This window comes from Loxodonta africana, chromosome 12 (assembly GCF_030014295.1).
Source record: "Loxodonta africana isolate mLoxAfr1 chromosome 12, mLoxAfr1.hap2, whole genome shotgun sequence".
NCBI lineage: Eukaryota > Metazoa > Chordata > Mammalia > Proboscidea > Elephantidae > Loxodonta > Loxodonta africana.
Genome location: NC_087353.1, coordinates 85,427,705 through 85,443,597, shown reverse-complemented (window position 1 = coordinate 85,443,597; position 15,893 = coordinate 85,427,705). Strand labels below are relative to the sequence as shown.

The following is a 15,893-nucleotide window of genomic DNA, read 5'->3' as shown; positions in this document are numbered from 1 at the left end:
CCCGTGTCCATATCCTGGTGGAGTTCTTCCTTCTTACTACTTCACCCAAATAAACCCTAAAACCTGGCCATGGGTTGATTAGGACCACATTTCCAACTTCTTCCACTAAGAATCCAACCCAGAAGTATAGCTCAGGATCCCGGGGGTATTAGTATACACTACCTACTTCCTAGGATTGCATCTGTCCCTGTGGTGCCCTCAAAGCTGGCCTTTGAAGGGAAATAGCAGGAGAAATAATATTGAGCACTTTCTATAGGACAAGTGCTGTTTCCAGCACTAGACATATACCAGTTGCCATTGAGTCAATTCCAATTCGCGGTGAGCCCATGGGTGTCAGAGTAGAACTATCCTCCACAGACTTTTCAACGGCTGGTTTTTTCAGAGGTAGAACATCAGGCCTTTCTTCTGAGGCTTCTCTGGGTAGATTCAAACCTTCAGACTTTCTGTTAGCTGCCAATCACATTAACCATTTTTACCACCCAGGGACTCCATTAGACATACAGAACGTTGTTCATTCTCAATCCAGTTAGGTAGCCACTATCTTGTCCATTTTACAGATGAGGAAAGTGAAGGCCAGAGGTGAAATAGCTTTTCGAAGATGGCAAAAACAGCAGATGGCAAACTGGGATTTGAGCAGAGACTGTATTTAACCACTATGCTCTACGGCCTCCCTGGAACAGTCCTGCTTCAGGACCGCTGGGTGGGTCTTTCTCCCTTTACCCTCCCTGGTAACATCAGCCCTGTCCCCATCTCTCAAGGTGCGCGCTGTGATTGGAAGCACCTACATGCTGACACAGGATGAAGTCCTGTGGGAGAAGGAGTTGCCTCCCGGAGTGGAGGAGCTGCTCAACAAGGGGCAAGACCCCCTGGCTGACAGGGGTGAGAAAGCGACAGCCAAGGTCCTTCAACAACCGTCAGCCCCCCGGAACAAAACCCGTGTGGTCAGCTACCGCGTCCCTCACAACGCTGCGGTGCAGGTGTATGACTACAGAGAGAAGAAAGCTCGGTGAGGGTCCCCGCGGTGGAGGACCACAGGGGAGGCGGAGAGAGGGGCGGGGCCTTGGGAAAGGGGTGGGGCCTTGGTGGAGAGGGGCGGGGAAGTGGGCGGGGCCACAGGAGCTCTCTAGCTGTCTGACTCAGGCTCCCTCTGCAGCGTGGTCTTTGGGCCTGAGCTGGTGTCCCTAGGACCTGAGGAGCAGTTCACGGTGCTGTCCCTCTCGGCCGGGCGGCCTAAGCGTCCCCACTCCCGGCGTGCTCTCTGCCTGTTGCTGGGGCCTGATTTCTTTACGGATGTCATCACCATCGAGACCGCAGACCACGCCAGGCTGCAACTTCAGCTTGCTTACAACTGGTAACGGGCGCGGGGGGAAACGTTGGTGAGGTTTGGGTGCCGTCCCAGGGGAACCCTGAGGAGGAGAGATGAACCCTGAGGAAGAGAGATGCCCCCTGCAGTGCTGAGCTTAGAATGAGAGCAGATTGCCTTACTTCATGTCATGGCCAAGAGGAGTGTATGCCGATCCAGTGTGATGCCCAGGGGGACTGACAGGGAGGGGGACTTTAGAGATGCAAGAGCGAGATGCAGTCCAAGCCAAACTCCCAGCAGGTGTTCAGCCAAACACTTGTTTGCAAGGTTATAAGAAGATTAATTGGGAATAAACTGGGAGTGGGCAGTGTTGGGGAGGGGTGGGCAAGAGCACCTAGAGCTGCAGCCCAGCTCTGCCCTTTGCTAACTGCAGACGTGGCCAAGTGACTTAGTGCTTTCCTCAGTTTCCCAATCTGTAAAATGAGGATGACAACATTACCTACTTCACAGGTTGTTGAAATGGTGCAATGAGAATTAGAACAGTGCCTGGTACATAGTTAGAGCTCAAATGTCAGCTATTAGAATTAAGGGAGATAAATCACTTACAGGAATAATGCTGGACAACTCCCAAGCACATGTTCCTCACCTCTTGGCCAAGGCAGATGGGGTGCTGACATATCCAGTCAAAGCTTGGCTGCTAATTAAAAGCTCAGCCATTCGAATCCACCAGCTGCTCCTTGGAAACCCTATGGGGCAGTTCTGCTCTGTCCTATAGGGTCACTATGAGTTGGAATCAACTTGATGGCAACAGGTTATATAGCATGGTAGTTAGGAACTAAATCAGAACCAAACCTACTGCCACTGGGTTGATTCTGATCCACAGCGACCCTATAAGGACAGAGTAGAACTGCTCCACAGGGTTTCCAAGGCTGTAAATCTTTATGGAAGCAGACTCCCACCTCTTTCTCCCATGGAGTGGCTGGTAGGTTCAAACCGCCAACCTTTTGGTTAGCAGCTGAGTGCCTCAACTACTGTGCCACCAGGGCTCCCATAATTGGGAACCCAGACCCTGGAGTCAGACTGCCTGGGTTCAAGTTTCTGACTGAATACATACTGTGCGACCTTGGGCCGGTCATGTCACCTCTCTCAGCTGTAAATTGGGGCTTATACTTATCCCCACCTCACAGGATGGCTGTGACAATTAAGTGAGACACACGTGAGTTTCTTAGGACTGTTCCTGGTACCAGTTAGCATCCTCTATCATTAGAGACCCTGCCTAGGGGTGAATGTTGAGGTACTTCTTGAAGAAAAACAGCTTCTCCTATTCTGAGCCGCTTTGCTCACAGGCACTTTGAACTGAGTGACCAGAAGGACCCCCAAGAGACAGCCAAGCTCTTCTCAGTGCCCGACTTCGTGGGTGATGCCTGCAAAGCCATCGCATCCCGGGTGCGAGGTGCCGTGGCCTCCGTCACCTTTGATGACTTCCATAAGAACTCGGCCCGCATCATCCGCACTGCTGTCTTTGGCTTTGAGACCCCGGAAGCCAAGGGGCCTGGTGGCACAGCCCTGCCCCAGCCCCGGGATCAGGCCATCTTCCCCCAGAATGGACTGGTGGTCAGCAGCGTGGATGTACAGTCTGTGGAGCCCGTGGACCAGAGGACCCGGGATGCCCTGCAACGCAGTGTCCAGTTGGCCATCGAGATCACCACCAACTCCCAGGAGGCAGCCGCCAAGTGAGTGAGGCCTGGGGACCCAGCTGCCCATATTGCCCACTGCAGGCCAGACCTTCTCTCAGGGTCCGTATCTCCATCCCACTGCAAGGACCTGAATCACACGGTACCCTTAATGGTCCGCCTGCTGCAAAGGATCCTTTTTCTACCCAACAGGCAGTAGACTCAGTGTGATTCAGATGCCACCCCTGTACTTGTGGCTTCCCACCTTGCTCATGATAAAACCCAAGCTCCTTTCTGTGACCTTCCATGCCCCCTGAGATCCAGCCCTGCCTTCTGGCCACCTGCCTTCTAGCCTTCTCCCCTAGCTCAGATGCTTCAGTCTTTCTGCCCCTGAATGCAAGCTTGTTCCCACATTACAGTCTTTTGCATTGGCTGCTTCCTCTGCCCAGAATGCTATCCCCCAGGATTGTGCAAGGCAGGCTACTTTTTCAGCCTCAGCCCAAAGATGACCTCCTTGGAGGGCATTTTTCTTTTTGCCCCAAGGGAAGCAGCACTCTTTGCCCAGGCATGCTCTCACAGCACCCACTCTACTACCTTACTGTCTGACATCATCCTTGTTTATTCTTGTCCCCACTGGAAGGTTAGTTGTGTGAAAACAGGGCCTCAATCATGCTGTGTTCCCCTGGGTCTGGAATGCACCTGGCTCACAGCGAGCGGCCACAGTGTCCCCTCGTTTGCACTTTGAGGGCCTTCCATGGGCAGAGTCTGCCCTGAACACCAGATAGATTGGTGGTCCTTCCCTTAGAGCTCACATGCCAGGTCTGATCCTCTGCTAGCATCCTACCTGTCCCCTCTCCTGTCCAGGCATGAAGCTCAGAGACTAGAGCAAGAAGCCCGAGGCCGGCTTGAGAGGCAGAAGATCTTGGACCAGTCAGAAGCTGAAAGAGCTCGCAGGGAACTCTTGGAGCTGGAGGCTCTGAGGTACATTGAGAACTAGAGGAAGAAAAGGTTGGTAGGGGGCTGAAGGTCTTGGAAAAGGAGCTAGTCAGGGAGAGGTGGGCAGGCGAAAGCTACTACAGCCTAAGTCAAGGCTGGGGAGGACAGGGCTTCCTCCTGGGTCCTGACTGACCAGGCTGCCTCCTCCTCCAGCACAGCCGTGGAGAGCACCGGGACTGCGAAGGCCGAGGCTGAGTCTCGCGCAGAGGCGGCACGGATTGAGGGAGAAGGCTCTGTGCTGCAGGCCAAGCTGAAAGCGGAGGCCTTGGCCATTGAGACGGTGAGTGAGAGGCGAGGATTTACCGAGTACCTGCTCAGGGCCAGGAGCTGGGTGGGTATTCTTCACCTCTGTTCATTAATATGCGTAACAATCTCTAAGAGACATTATAGTCTCATGTAGTTCACAGATGAGGAAACCAAAGTTCTATAAAGGCAGAGTGGTAAACCAGACAGACTACCTCCTACCCTCAAAGAGCTTACTGCTCATACTTAGATTGAGCTTTCTATGTGCCAAGCACCTTGAGAATGCTGTGAACACGTATTATTTAATCTTCACAACAACCCTATGAGGTAGGTACTGTCCTTTGTCATGCAGAAGAGAAGACCCACACACATAGGTGAAATGACTTGCCTATGGTCATACAACCAGTAAAAAAAGTGGATCTAAATTTGGGAAGTCTGGCTCCAGAGTCTTTCCTCTTGACCAGCGTGCTGTACCACTTCCATGTGCTGCTGGAATGAGCCGAGTCTGATTGAAGAGGCAGATGAACTTGAGGACGATAAATGCAGTGAAGGGTGTACGATGTAGTGGGTTATTGATGAAGATAGTCTGAGATTTTTCTGAGGTGCTGACTTCAAAGATGAGTGTGAGCAAGCTCTGAAAAGAGCTAGAGAACACTGCCCGAGTTCACACACAGCTGGGAGGTAGTAAGGTTGTCAATGAAACATTAGCCAGCCTGTAACCACTTGACTTCACTCCACATATGAAGCTAGCTCTCCAGCTTCCTTGACCCTCCTAGCAACAAAATTTACCTCTTCCCAGTCTGTGTATTCATCCTTCATGCCCAACCTAGAATGCCTTCCTTCCTAGTCCTTGAAGGCCCTCCAAGAAGCCTCCAAGAATTCCAGCCCTTTGATCTTTTCCGTCTTTGGATTATTTCTGCCTAGTCAGCACCATGTTCTTTGGCACTCAGCTTACAAACTCTGGCATTGTCTTAAAATCTGTTTTGTCTGATATTAATATAGCCAAGTTTAGTCTTTTGGCTACTGTTTGCATTGGAATATTTTTTTCCATCCTTTCACCTTCAAACTACAAGTGGATCTAAAGTGGGTGTCTTGTAGACAGAATACAGTTGGATCACGTTTTCTTGTCTATTCTGCCAATCTCTGCCTTTTGTTTGGAGAGCTTAATCCATTTACATTAAAAGAATTATTATAAGGAAGGCCTTCTATTTTGCCGTTTATTTACTGTGTGTCTTACACCTTTTTTTGTCTCTCATTTCCTCCAATACTGCCTAGTTTTGTGTTTACTTGATTTTCTGTAGTGAACTTTTTTGATTTCTCTTCTCATTTCCTTTTGTATATATATATATTTTAGGTATCTTTGTGGTTACCATGGGAGTTACATTTAACATGCTATATTTATAGCAAACTAGTTTAAATTGATAATAACGTCAAAAACATACAAAACTCTGTTCCTATATTGTTCTTCTTCCCCCTTTAATTGTTGTTATTGTCACAAATTTCATCTTTATATATTGTGTGTCCAGTGACATAGATTTATCATTATTTTATGCATTTTTCTTTTAAATCATGTAACACAAAACAAGTAGAGTTACAATACAAAAATACAATAAAAGTAACCTTGATATTTACCCATTAAATTACCTTTACTGGAGGTCTTCCTTTTTTTTTTAATCGTCATTTGTCTTTGAGTTAACTGTCTAGCGTCCTTTCTTTTCAACACCAAGGACTCCCTTTACCACATCTTGATGTAACAAACCCCTTCAGCTGTTGTTTATCTGGGATTGTCTTAATTTTGCCCTCATTTTCGAAAGGTAATTTTGCTGGATAAAGAATTCTTGATTGACAGTTGTTTTTTTTTTTCTTCCTTTCAGTACCTTAAATATGGTCATCCCACTGCCTTCCGGCTTCTGTGGTTTCTGAGAAATGGGCACTTAATTTTACTGAGGATCCCTTGTATGTAATGATTCACTTCTCTCTTGCTGGTCTCAAGAGTCTCCTTTTATCTTTGGTTTTTGAGAATTTGATAATAATGTGTCTCAGTGTGTGTATCTTTGAGTTTATCCTACTTGTAGTTTGCTGAGCTCCTTGGATATGTAGATTCATGTCTTTTGTCAAATTGGGGAAGTTTTTTATTTCCTCAAATAGTCATTCTGTTCATTACTCTTTACTCCTTTGTAGTCTCCCATAATGCGTATATTAGTCATCTTGATGGTGTCCCACAAGTCCCTCAGGATCTCTTTTCTTCATTTTTTTTCTTTTTGCTCCTCATTCTTGACAATCTCAATTGTCCGATTCTTCTGTCTGCCAGCTCAGATGTGCTGCTGAGCCCCTCCAGTGAATTTTTTATTTCTATTACTGTTTCAACATCAGTCTTTCTGTTTGGGTTCTTTTTAAAAATTTCTCTTTACTGAAATTCTCATTTTTTTCGTGTATCATTTTCCTGATTTTCTTTAGTTCTTTGTCCATATTTTCCTTTAGCTTTTTCAGCATATTTAGCATTGTTAATTTAAAGTCTTTTACTAGTAAGTCCATTATCTGTCCTTCCTCAGGGATGGTTTACTTCACTTTATTTTGGTCTTTTGCATGGGCCATTCTTTTCTATTTCTTCGTATATCTTATGATTTTTTTTGTTGAAATCAGGACATCTGACTCACACTGTGGTAACTCTGGAAGTCAGCTTCTTCCCCTTCCCTAGGGCTTTCTCTTCTTATGTTGTTATGGTTGTTGTTATTTTAACTGTTGTGTACTGGTTGCTGTAGCTTCCACAAGATTGCTGTGCCAAACTGAAGAGGGGATTGGGTATGGACGGTGTATGATCAATACACTCCTACTATTTATATGTCGCCTTTTTTGATGCAGCATTCGCTGAGATTCCCTAACCCTTTGCCTGGTTTCCAGAGTTCCGATACTGTGGATTCCATCAATTTCTGCTTTTGTTTTAATTGTGGGGAGACAGGAGTGTACCCCTGTTTACATTGCCATCTTGCTCCTTCCTCTGGCATTATCTTGTTTTCCAAACATTTAGCTGCCTCCCCTAGTAGCCTTTGAGGATCCAGAGCATGTCTACTTCTTCAAACTCTTAGCTATCTCCCCAGTAGCCTGTGAGTGTCCAGAAATGTCTACTTCTCTATTCTGAGCCATGGAGAATGCATTTGGACCCTAGAAAAAATTTCAGGCTCCTATGTAAGGGCAGATTGGCTAAAAATCTTTACATGGAAATGATTGATAGGCAACCGAGTTGGACATTAGGCTCTTCTCCAGCCCTGATACCTTGTACTAGCAGCTTTCCCCACCTTAGTCTGTCTTGACTATTTTCACTAAGGTCCCTGAAGCCAGGTAGGATACCAAGTAAGCACCCTAATCTACAGTCCTATTCAAGTACTTTCTACTTTACAAAGTTCTCTGCCCTATATCAATTCACTTAATACCTTCCTCGAAGGTAAGGATTATTATACCTTTTTGCATGAAAGTGCTCAAACGTTAGCCAGCTTTGTAATAGGTATTGCATATATTTTAGATACACGATCTTATTTGATGCTTGAAGTCCCATCAAGGTCGGCATTATCTCCATTTTACAGATGAGGAACCTGAGGGTCACATTAAGAGGCTCCCCATGCACTAGCCAAAAGGTGGCATAGCCAGGATTTATGCCTGACTGCCAGTTTACAACTCCATCCCCTTCACCTGAGTTCTGTCAGTCTTACAGCTAGAGCAATTTGCTGGATGGTTTCCAAGGGCCACATTATTCAATGAATTCTGTGTTTTTTTTTTTTTTTTTTTTCGCTTCCAGGAGGCTGAGCTCCAGCGGGTACGGAAAGTGCGGGAACTAGAACTAGTCTATGCCCGTGCCCAGCTGGAGCTGGAAGTGAACAGGGCCCAACAGCTGGGTGAGTTGGAGGTAAAGAAGTTCAAGCAGATGACAGAGGCCTTGGGCCCCAGTACCATCAGGGACCTTGCTGTGGCTGGGCCAGAGATGCAGGTGAGAGTTGGGGAAGGCATGGGGGGATGGGTGTTTGTCTTGGGACCAGACTAGAACTAAGAAGACAGAGCCAAGAAGGCAAGCACAACATCTAAAAAGATGTTGGGCCAGAGAGATGAGGTCAGACAGTGACTGAACTGCCCCAAATCATGTATTGTGATTTCTGTATCATTTGAGTCCAACATCATGCTCAAATACTGTGCCACCCTAAAAAAAAAAAAAAAAAAAATACTGCATTGCCCTTATGTGCCAGGCACTGTACTAGACCCAGCACTGAGCTGGAGCTCATGGAGAGATGGCAAAAGATGGGACAGCATCAGTCTATGACAAGTACTTCAAAGGAAGTCAAGCAGGGTGGTGAGATGATGGGTAGAGGGTTGTCATTTCACATTAGTTTAAATAAAGCCTCTCTGAGAAGAGGCACTTGAGCCCTTCATGGAGTTGAGAAGAGTTTCTCACCAGAGAGTCCAAGTGAAGTGAAAAGACACAAAGAGGACAAACTTGGTACATTTAAGGAATGGGAAGGACTCTGGTGCAACAGAGCAAGCAAAGGGGTGAGGTGCTGAGCTGTTGGAAAGGTAGTCCCTCAGGCTTCCCTAGTGCTGTTCATTTTTCCTGACTGATCCTTTGAGGATGGGGTGGCAGACAGCTGCAGTGCCAGACAAGAGTGGATGTGGGCCTGTCCTAGAGAGGCAGTCACGGAGATGAGGGAAGTGACCCCATCTTCTCACCCTCCTTCTCCCTTCGTCCAGGTAAAACTGCTCCAGAGCCTGGGCCTGAAATCGACCCTCATCACCGATGGCTCCACTCCCATCAATCTTTTCAGCACAGCCTTGGGTTTACTGGGGGTAGGATCTGAGTTTCAGCCCCCAGCCAAGAAGATGGCTGGTGAGCCCAGCCCCCAAGAAAGCTTGCTTCTCCACTGCCCTCCTGCCTCTCATGCTCTTGGGGGTACCCACATTGTGCCTTAACTCTGTACTGCACTGAGTAATAAAACTGACATTTCTGGGCATTTAAGCCTTTTTCTGTTTCTTTAAAGCAAAGGGAGCTTAGTGGGAGGGAATACCCCTGAAATCTTGAGATGAGTTACAAGGGACTACTCCTATTTGTAAAGTGGAGAGGAAGCTGAGGCAGGGAGAAGACTAACCTGAAGTCACAGGGATAGAAATATGGCCCCAAGGCCTTATCCACCAAGCCAGACCTGTCCTTTTGATAGGTAGTCAACTTCCCTGGACCTCAGGTGGGGAAGATAATGCCACGGGTGAGAGGATAGTGCCTGCCAGCAAGCACCTCTTGAATGACTCCTGCACTAGGAACATCTCTTCTCATTGCCAATTCTTCCTGCGGCCCAGCCTGGCCAGGAAGTCCTCTTGGAAGTCTAACCCTCTCTCTACCAGTCATCCATTCCCACTTCCCACCCCCAACATTTGGGGGCTCCCTTTGGCACCACCTGCTGGTCACACCATGTACCTGCCTGGCCTGTGCCCCTGGCCTGCGTGCCTGTCCCTCTTCAGGTGGGTCTCTCAGACTGGGGAGAAGGAACTTGCCAAGGGGTATTAGGAACTGGAATAGGTCTCTGGACTTCTGATCTGGGCTCCTTGGAAGCATGGAGGGAGGAGTGCCTCCTATCCACCCTCCCCTACAACTGGCTGTTTTAGCTGCTGTGGAGTTGGCCCCTACTCATGGCAACCCTATGCACAATGGAGCCAAATGCCATCCTGTGCCGTCCCTATGATTGCTTGCAGATTGGATTGTTGTCTTTCATAGGGTTTTCACTGGCTTTTATTATCAGAAGTAGATCACCAGGCCTTTCTTCCTGGTCCATCTTAGTCTCGAAGTTCTGCTGTACCTGTTCAGCATCATGGCAATACACAAGCCCCCACTGATTGTTGAGTGATGAGGTGCACTGGCTGGTAATCAAACCTGGGTCCTGATTAAATTGTCAAGGGCCTGAGTTGTTTATTAAATCAGCTTTAATGTCACTCTCACTCTTTTTTTCATGTTTGTATATGTTAGAACCTGTTTTTCTTTGTTTAGACATTCTTCCTTTTCTTTGCAATGGGAACATAATTAGTCTTTTAGAGGAATAATTTTATATTTGTCTGATGTAGCTCCTTTTCACTTTTTTTTTTCTGTCCATTTTCTTGGAAAGCTTTAATCAAAAAATTATTCAATTATTATGTATACACTCTAAAAATACCTAGTTCAGTTAAACAGTCAAAATTGTCTAAAAGCAGACCCATATACCTAATGAATATATACACAAAAATATTTAACAAAATACTAGCAAACCAAATAAAAAAACATAGTAAAAGGATTATACACCGTGATCAAGTGGGATTTAACTCAGGAATGCAAGGATAGTTGAATATTAGAAAATCAACCAATGTAATACACCAAATTAACAGAACAAAGGAAAAGAACCATATGATCATCTCAACAGATGCAGAAAAGGCATTTAACAAAATTCAGCACCCTCTCATGATAAAAAAAAACTCAACAAAAGAGGAAAAGAGGGGAAATTCCTCTATGTAGTAAATGGCATTCATGAAAAACCTACAGCTAACATCATACTTAATGGAGAAAGACTGAGAACTTTCCCATTAAGATCAAGACAAGGATGCCCACACTCACCACTGTTACTCCACATTGGTCTGCAAGTCCTAGCCAGACCAACTAGGTTAGGGGAAAAAAAAGTATCCAAATTGGAAAAGAGAAAGTAAAACTATTCCTTTTCACATGATGACATGATCCTATACATGGTAACCTCCCCCCACCCCCCCCCCCCCCAAGAATCCACAATAAGGCTATTAGAAATGGATTCAGCCTGGTGGCAGGGTATAAGGTCAAGCTCAAAAATCAGTCCGGTTTTTATATATGAGCAATGAGTAAGCAGAAAAAGAAATTAAGGAAACATTACCGATTACAATATCACTTAAAAGAATGAAATACCTAGGAATAAGTTCAACCAGGAAGGTGACAGATTTGTACACAGAAAACTAGAAACATTACTAAAAGAAATTAAAGAAGACCTAAATAAATGGAAGTACATTTCATGTTCATGGATTGGGAGGCATAATATACTTAACTTGTCAATAATACCCAAAGCAATCTATAAATTCAATGTAATCCCCTTTAAAATCCTAACAACTTTCTTGAGATAAATGTAAAAGCCAATCTTCAATTTTATATGGAAGGACAAGGGACCCCAAATAGCTAAAGGAATCTTGAAGAAGAGGAATAAACTAGGAGGACTCACACTCCAAAACATACTATGAAACCACAGTAATTAGTACAGCCTGGTACTGGTATAATAATACACACATAACCCATTGCCATCAAGTTGATTCCAACCCATAGCAACCCTATAGGTGAGAGTAGAACTGCCCCATACAGTTTCCAAGGTTGTAAATCTTAACAGAAGCAGACTGCCAATCTTTCTCCCAGACAGCAGCTGGTGGATTCAGACCGCTGACCTTTAGGGAGATGCAAATAAAAACCACAATGAAATGTGTCATCTCACCCCCATTAGAATGGCAACGATCAAAACAAGCGTTGGCGAGGTTGTGGAAAAGCTCTCATCCATTGCTGGTTTAAATTGGTAGAGCCACTGTGGAAAATAGTTTGGCAGTTCCTCAAAAAGTTGAACATAGAACTACTATATGATCCAGTTAATCCACTCTTAGATATGTACCTGAGACTTTAAAGTAGCGACGAAAATAGACACATGTACGCCAGTGTTCACTGCAGCCCTTTTCACAATAGCCAAAAGGTGGAAACAACTGAAATGTCCATCAGCAGGTGAATGGATAAACGAAAAGTGGAAAACATCACCCTGAGCTCAGTAAGTCAGTCACAAAAGGACAAAGACTATATGATCTCACTCATATGAAATAAGCAAATGTATAAAGATGAAAAATTATTAGTGGTTACTAGGGCGGGAGAAAGGGAAGAAAAGGGAAGTTTTTGCTGAGTGGGCAGTGAGTTCATGTTAACGGTGGTGGAAAATTTTGGAAAGGGATAGAGAGAATGGTTGCACAACTTGAAGAATATACTTTAAAAAAACCAAACTCATTGCTGTTGAGTGCATTCCGACTCACGGTGACTCTACAGGACAGAGTAGAATTGCCCCATAGAGTTTCTAAGGAGTGGCTGGTGGATGTGAACTGCTGATCTTTTGGTTAGCAGCCGAGTTCCTCACCACTGCGCCACCAGGGCTCCATGAAGAATATAATTAGTGTCACTGAATTACACATGGAGAAATTGTTGAATTGGTGTATGTTTTGTTGCATATATTTTTTTCATCACAATAAAAAAACAAAACGATGTCTAAAAATATATATAAAATTATTGAACTATTTATGTTTCCTTTGTGGACACTGAAAAAGGATACTTATGTAATTGCCTTTATTATAGTTAAAAGATAAGAAAAGGCTTTAGTTCCAAGATAAAAAAGAGCTTGTGGCACGATCCAGTGTCTTTAAAATTTAATTTGCCATATAAAAGTAATGCCAACACAATTGTTTTGTACAAGATCAAAGTTAATTTTCTCATGATTTAAACTCTCTCAATATTTTGATAATATTACACTTTTTTCTTATCAGTTAATTATAGTTCTCAAATCTTATTTAAAATTATATATATATGTGTGCATATTCAACTAAAAGGAATGGTAATAATGGATGCCTTTTATTGGGATATCTCCTTAAAAGTTTTAATTTTGTAAAATTTTTACAATAAGCCAAAATGGTGTAACGCGAAGAAGTAATTACCATTGATTTATATGGGAAAAATTTTTGAGCATTCCCAGACTCAAAAAACAACCTCTTAAATCATACCAAATAGCACATAAAACCTAAAATAACACTAAAAAAGAAATAATAATAACACTAGCATATAGTAAAAGCAGGAACCCTGAGAGTAGTCCCCAGGGGAGGAGCTTGGCAATGCCATTCTCGGGGTGCCAGCTGCCTCCTTAATGGTGGGCTGTGAAACAAACGCTGAATGCTATTTCCACTTTTCGCCATTTTCATAAAAGTAGAAATCCTTTTCAGATTTCTTTCAGTTAGCAAAAACAGGTACTAATGTAGATCTTTCCTAAAAGCGAAGTGGCTTAAAGCGAGCTTACAAAAAGCAGAGGAAACCTGTAATGTGTTGGCTAAAATTGTAATTTTCAGATCCTTAACTCATTTGAAGGCCACAGACCAATAATTAAGTTAATTAATAAATAATCTCTTGAAGTCTGGGCAATTTCTACATGAGAAACAAATATAAAACATTGGTCACTAAACATAATTTTTACCCTTATTTCTTAGAATGGCAATAGATTAGCAAAATAGGGAAATGCCTTTGGATGATACTATAACTATGTTTTTCTTTTTTTGCCCCCATAAATTTGTTAAAATGGCATGAATTGAATTCTCATAGAAAAAAATCTAAATAATTCTTGGTGTTCTGTTTTCTGGTTTTCTCTTGTGTCTGGAAAAAAGAAAAGTTGGTTACTTTGGTTAAAGATGATCATATAAATGACCATACTAGGTATAAGTGCAGAAATATGCAAAATATACAAAATAATGGTTATGATTTTCTATTACATATTTTAATCTATATGCTACATAATTTATCATGATGGTAAAGTTAATATGATATATATACATTGTTTTATTTAATATATGGATAACCCAAAATAAACCCCTTGTCATCTAGTTGATTCGGACTCACAGCAACCCTGTAGGACAGAGTCGAACTGCCTTATAAGGTTTCCAAGGCTGTAATCTTTACAGAAGCAGACTACCACGTCTTTTTACTGTGGAGTAGCTAGTGGGTTTGAACCACCAACCTTTCAGTTAGCAGCTGAGTGTTTAACCACTGCACCACCAGGGCTCCTTAATGTATGGATAAAGTAGTTATATTTTAAAGGTTTAAATTTATTGCTTATGTGTATAGCTATACATCTGTGTATGCATATGTACAAAGGTATGTTATTCTTTACTGACAATTGTTACATGAGTAATGTATAAAACAAGTAAAATTAGAATTTAGGTCCTTTGTTTTCTCTTTTTTTAAAATGACTAAGTTAATTTGTGCCCAGATTAGTAAAGGTTCCTTTTTGTCACCAAAATATTTTATAACTGTTGATGTTTTTTGGCACACTCTTTGATCATTTTTGAAAAACCTCACTTTAGGAAAAAGTTAAGATCCTAATAACCACCATTGTTATGGCAGTGTGTTTTTACAATATTCCCTGTAAATATTTATTTTCTTTAGATATTTATTACTTATATCTTGTCTACTCTACAACTATTCTTGATTTTGCCTTTCCTATATTCAGGTCAAGATTTAGACTAATAAAATTATTAAGACATTTTGAGTTTCCTAAAATGGTCATTAGGTAACACAAAGATCTTCTCCTTCGCTCTGTAAAAAGAGGGACAATAGCAGTGATTAGCTTTGTCTGGAATTCTCCAAATTTTAATTAATTCAAAACTGGTGAGGCAGCTGTTGACTAATAATTTTTTAAAAACTAATAAATTGAAACGTGTTTATCTTCCTAGATTACTTACACATTAGTAAAATATATTAATATGAATATTTATCAAAGAGAGTATACTTTTCAAGAAAAACAACAAAATATTTGTGTTTAAGCATGAAGACTGGTATTATAACTATCTACAAAAAGATCTGTTTGCAGGATTTAGGATCTGATATTCACAAGCCCTTTTCCCTTTTTTTTCTTAAAAGTCTGAATAAGCACCAGGGGTATTGATTCAATTTCATGGGGATCATCAGATGCCTGCTGCTCGTTTCTCTCTTTCATTAGATCCAGTAGTCAATGCATATCCACCTTGTCTAACAGCTGTAGCAATAATAGCAATACATGTGAAAACTTCCCTTGCTTTAGGTCTAAGCCCATTGCCATCAGGTCAATTCCAACTCATAGGACAGAGCAGAACTGCCCTATAGGGTTTCCAAGGAGTGGCTGGTGGATTCAAACTGCCAACCTTTTGATTATCAGCTGAGCTCTTAACTACCGCAACACCAGGACTCCTGTTTTAGGTCTAGGGTCTTTACGGAATGTAATAGTTCCTCATGCTGTAGACTCTCCTACTGACAGAAAACACTCAACACTGGCATCTACAGAAATTCTTATAAAATGGACAGCAAATAAAAGAAATTTAAAATGCTTTGTTCCAATCCTCAACAAAATTCTAGCCAATAGAATTCAACAACATATCAAAAAAATAATCCACCACAACCAAAAACCAAGTGGGATTTATACCAGGAATGCAAGGTTGGTTCAATATTAGAAAAACCATTAATGTAATCCACCATATAAATAAAACAAAAGACAAAAAACACATGATCTTATCAATTGATGCAGAAAAGGCATTTGACAAAGTCCAACACCCATTCATAATAAAAACTCTCAGCAAAATAGGAACTGAAGGAAAATTCCTCAACATAATAAAGGGCATCTATACCAAGCCAACAGCCAACATCACCCTAAATGGAGAAAGCCTGAAAGCAATTCCCTTGAGAACGGGAACCAGACAAGGATGCCCTTTATCACAGCTCTTATTCAACATTGTGCTAGAGGTCCTAGCCAGAGCAATTAGGCTAGACAAAGAAATAAAGGGCATCTGGATTGGCAAGGAAGAAGTAAAATTATCTCTATTTGCAGATAACATGATTTTAT

The 15,893-nt window shown here is 42.8% G+C and overlaps 1 protein-coding gene across 4 annotated transcripts in view; it reads left to right on the top strand.

Moving 5' to 3' along the window:
- MVP (major vault protein) overlaps positions 1-9,209 on the top strand; it is a 39,157-nt gene extending 29,948 nt beyond the window's left edge. For all 4 annotated transcript variants that reach the window (XM_064295812.1, XM_064295814.1, XM_064295813.1 and 1 more), the window contains 7 exons: positions 759-1,006; positions 1,154-1,351; positions 2,650-3,036; positions 3,841-3,957; positions 4,126-4,252; positions 8,009-8,197; positions 8,950-9,209. In XM_064295812.1, the coding sequence (XP_064151882.1) occupies positions 759-1,006; positions 1,154-1,351; positions 2,650-3,036; positions 3,841-3,957; positions 4,126-4,252; positions 8,009-8,197; positions 8,950-9,168 (1,485 nt within the window). In that variant the 3' untranslated portion in view covers positions 9,169-9,209. The remainder of the gene's footprint in view (positions 1-758; positions 1,007-1,153; positions 1,352-2,649; positions 3,037-3,840; positions 3,958-4,125; positions 4,253-8,008; positions 8,198-8,949) is intronic.
- Positions 9,210-15,893: the final 6,684 nt, after the last annotated feature.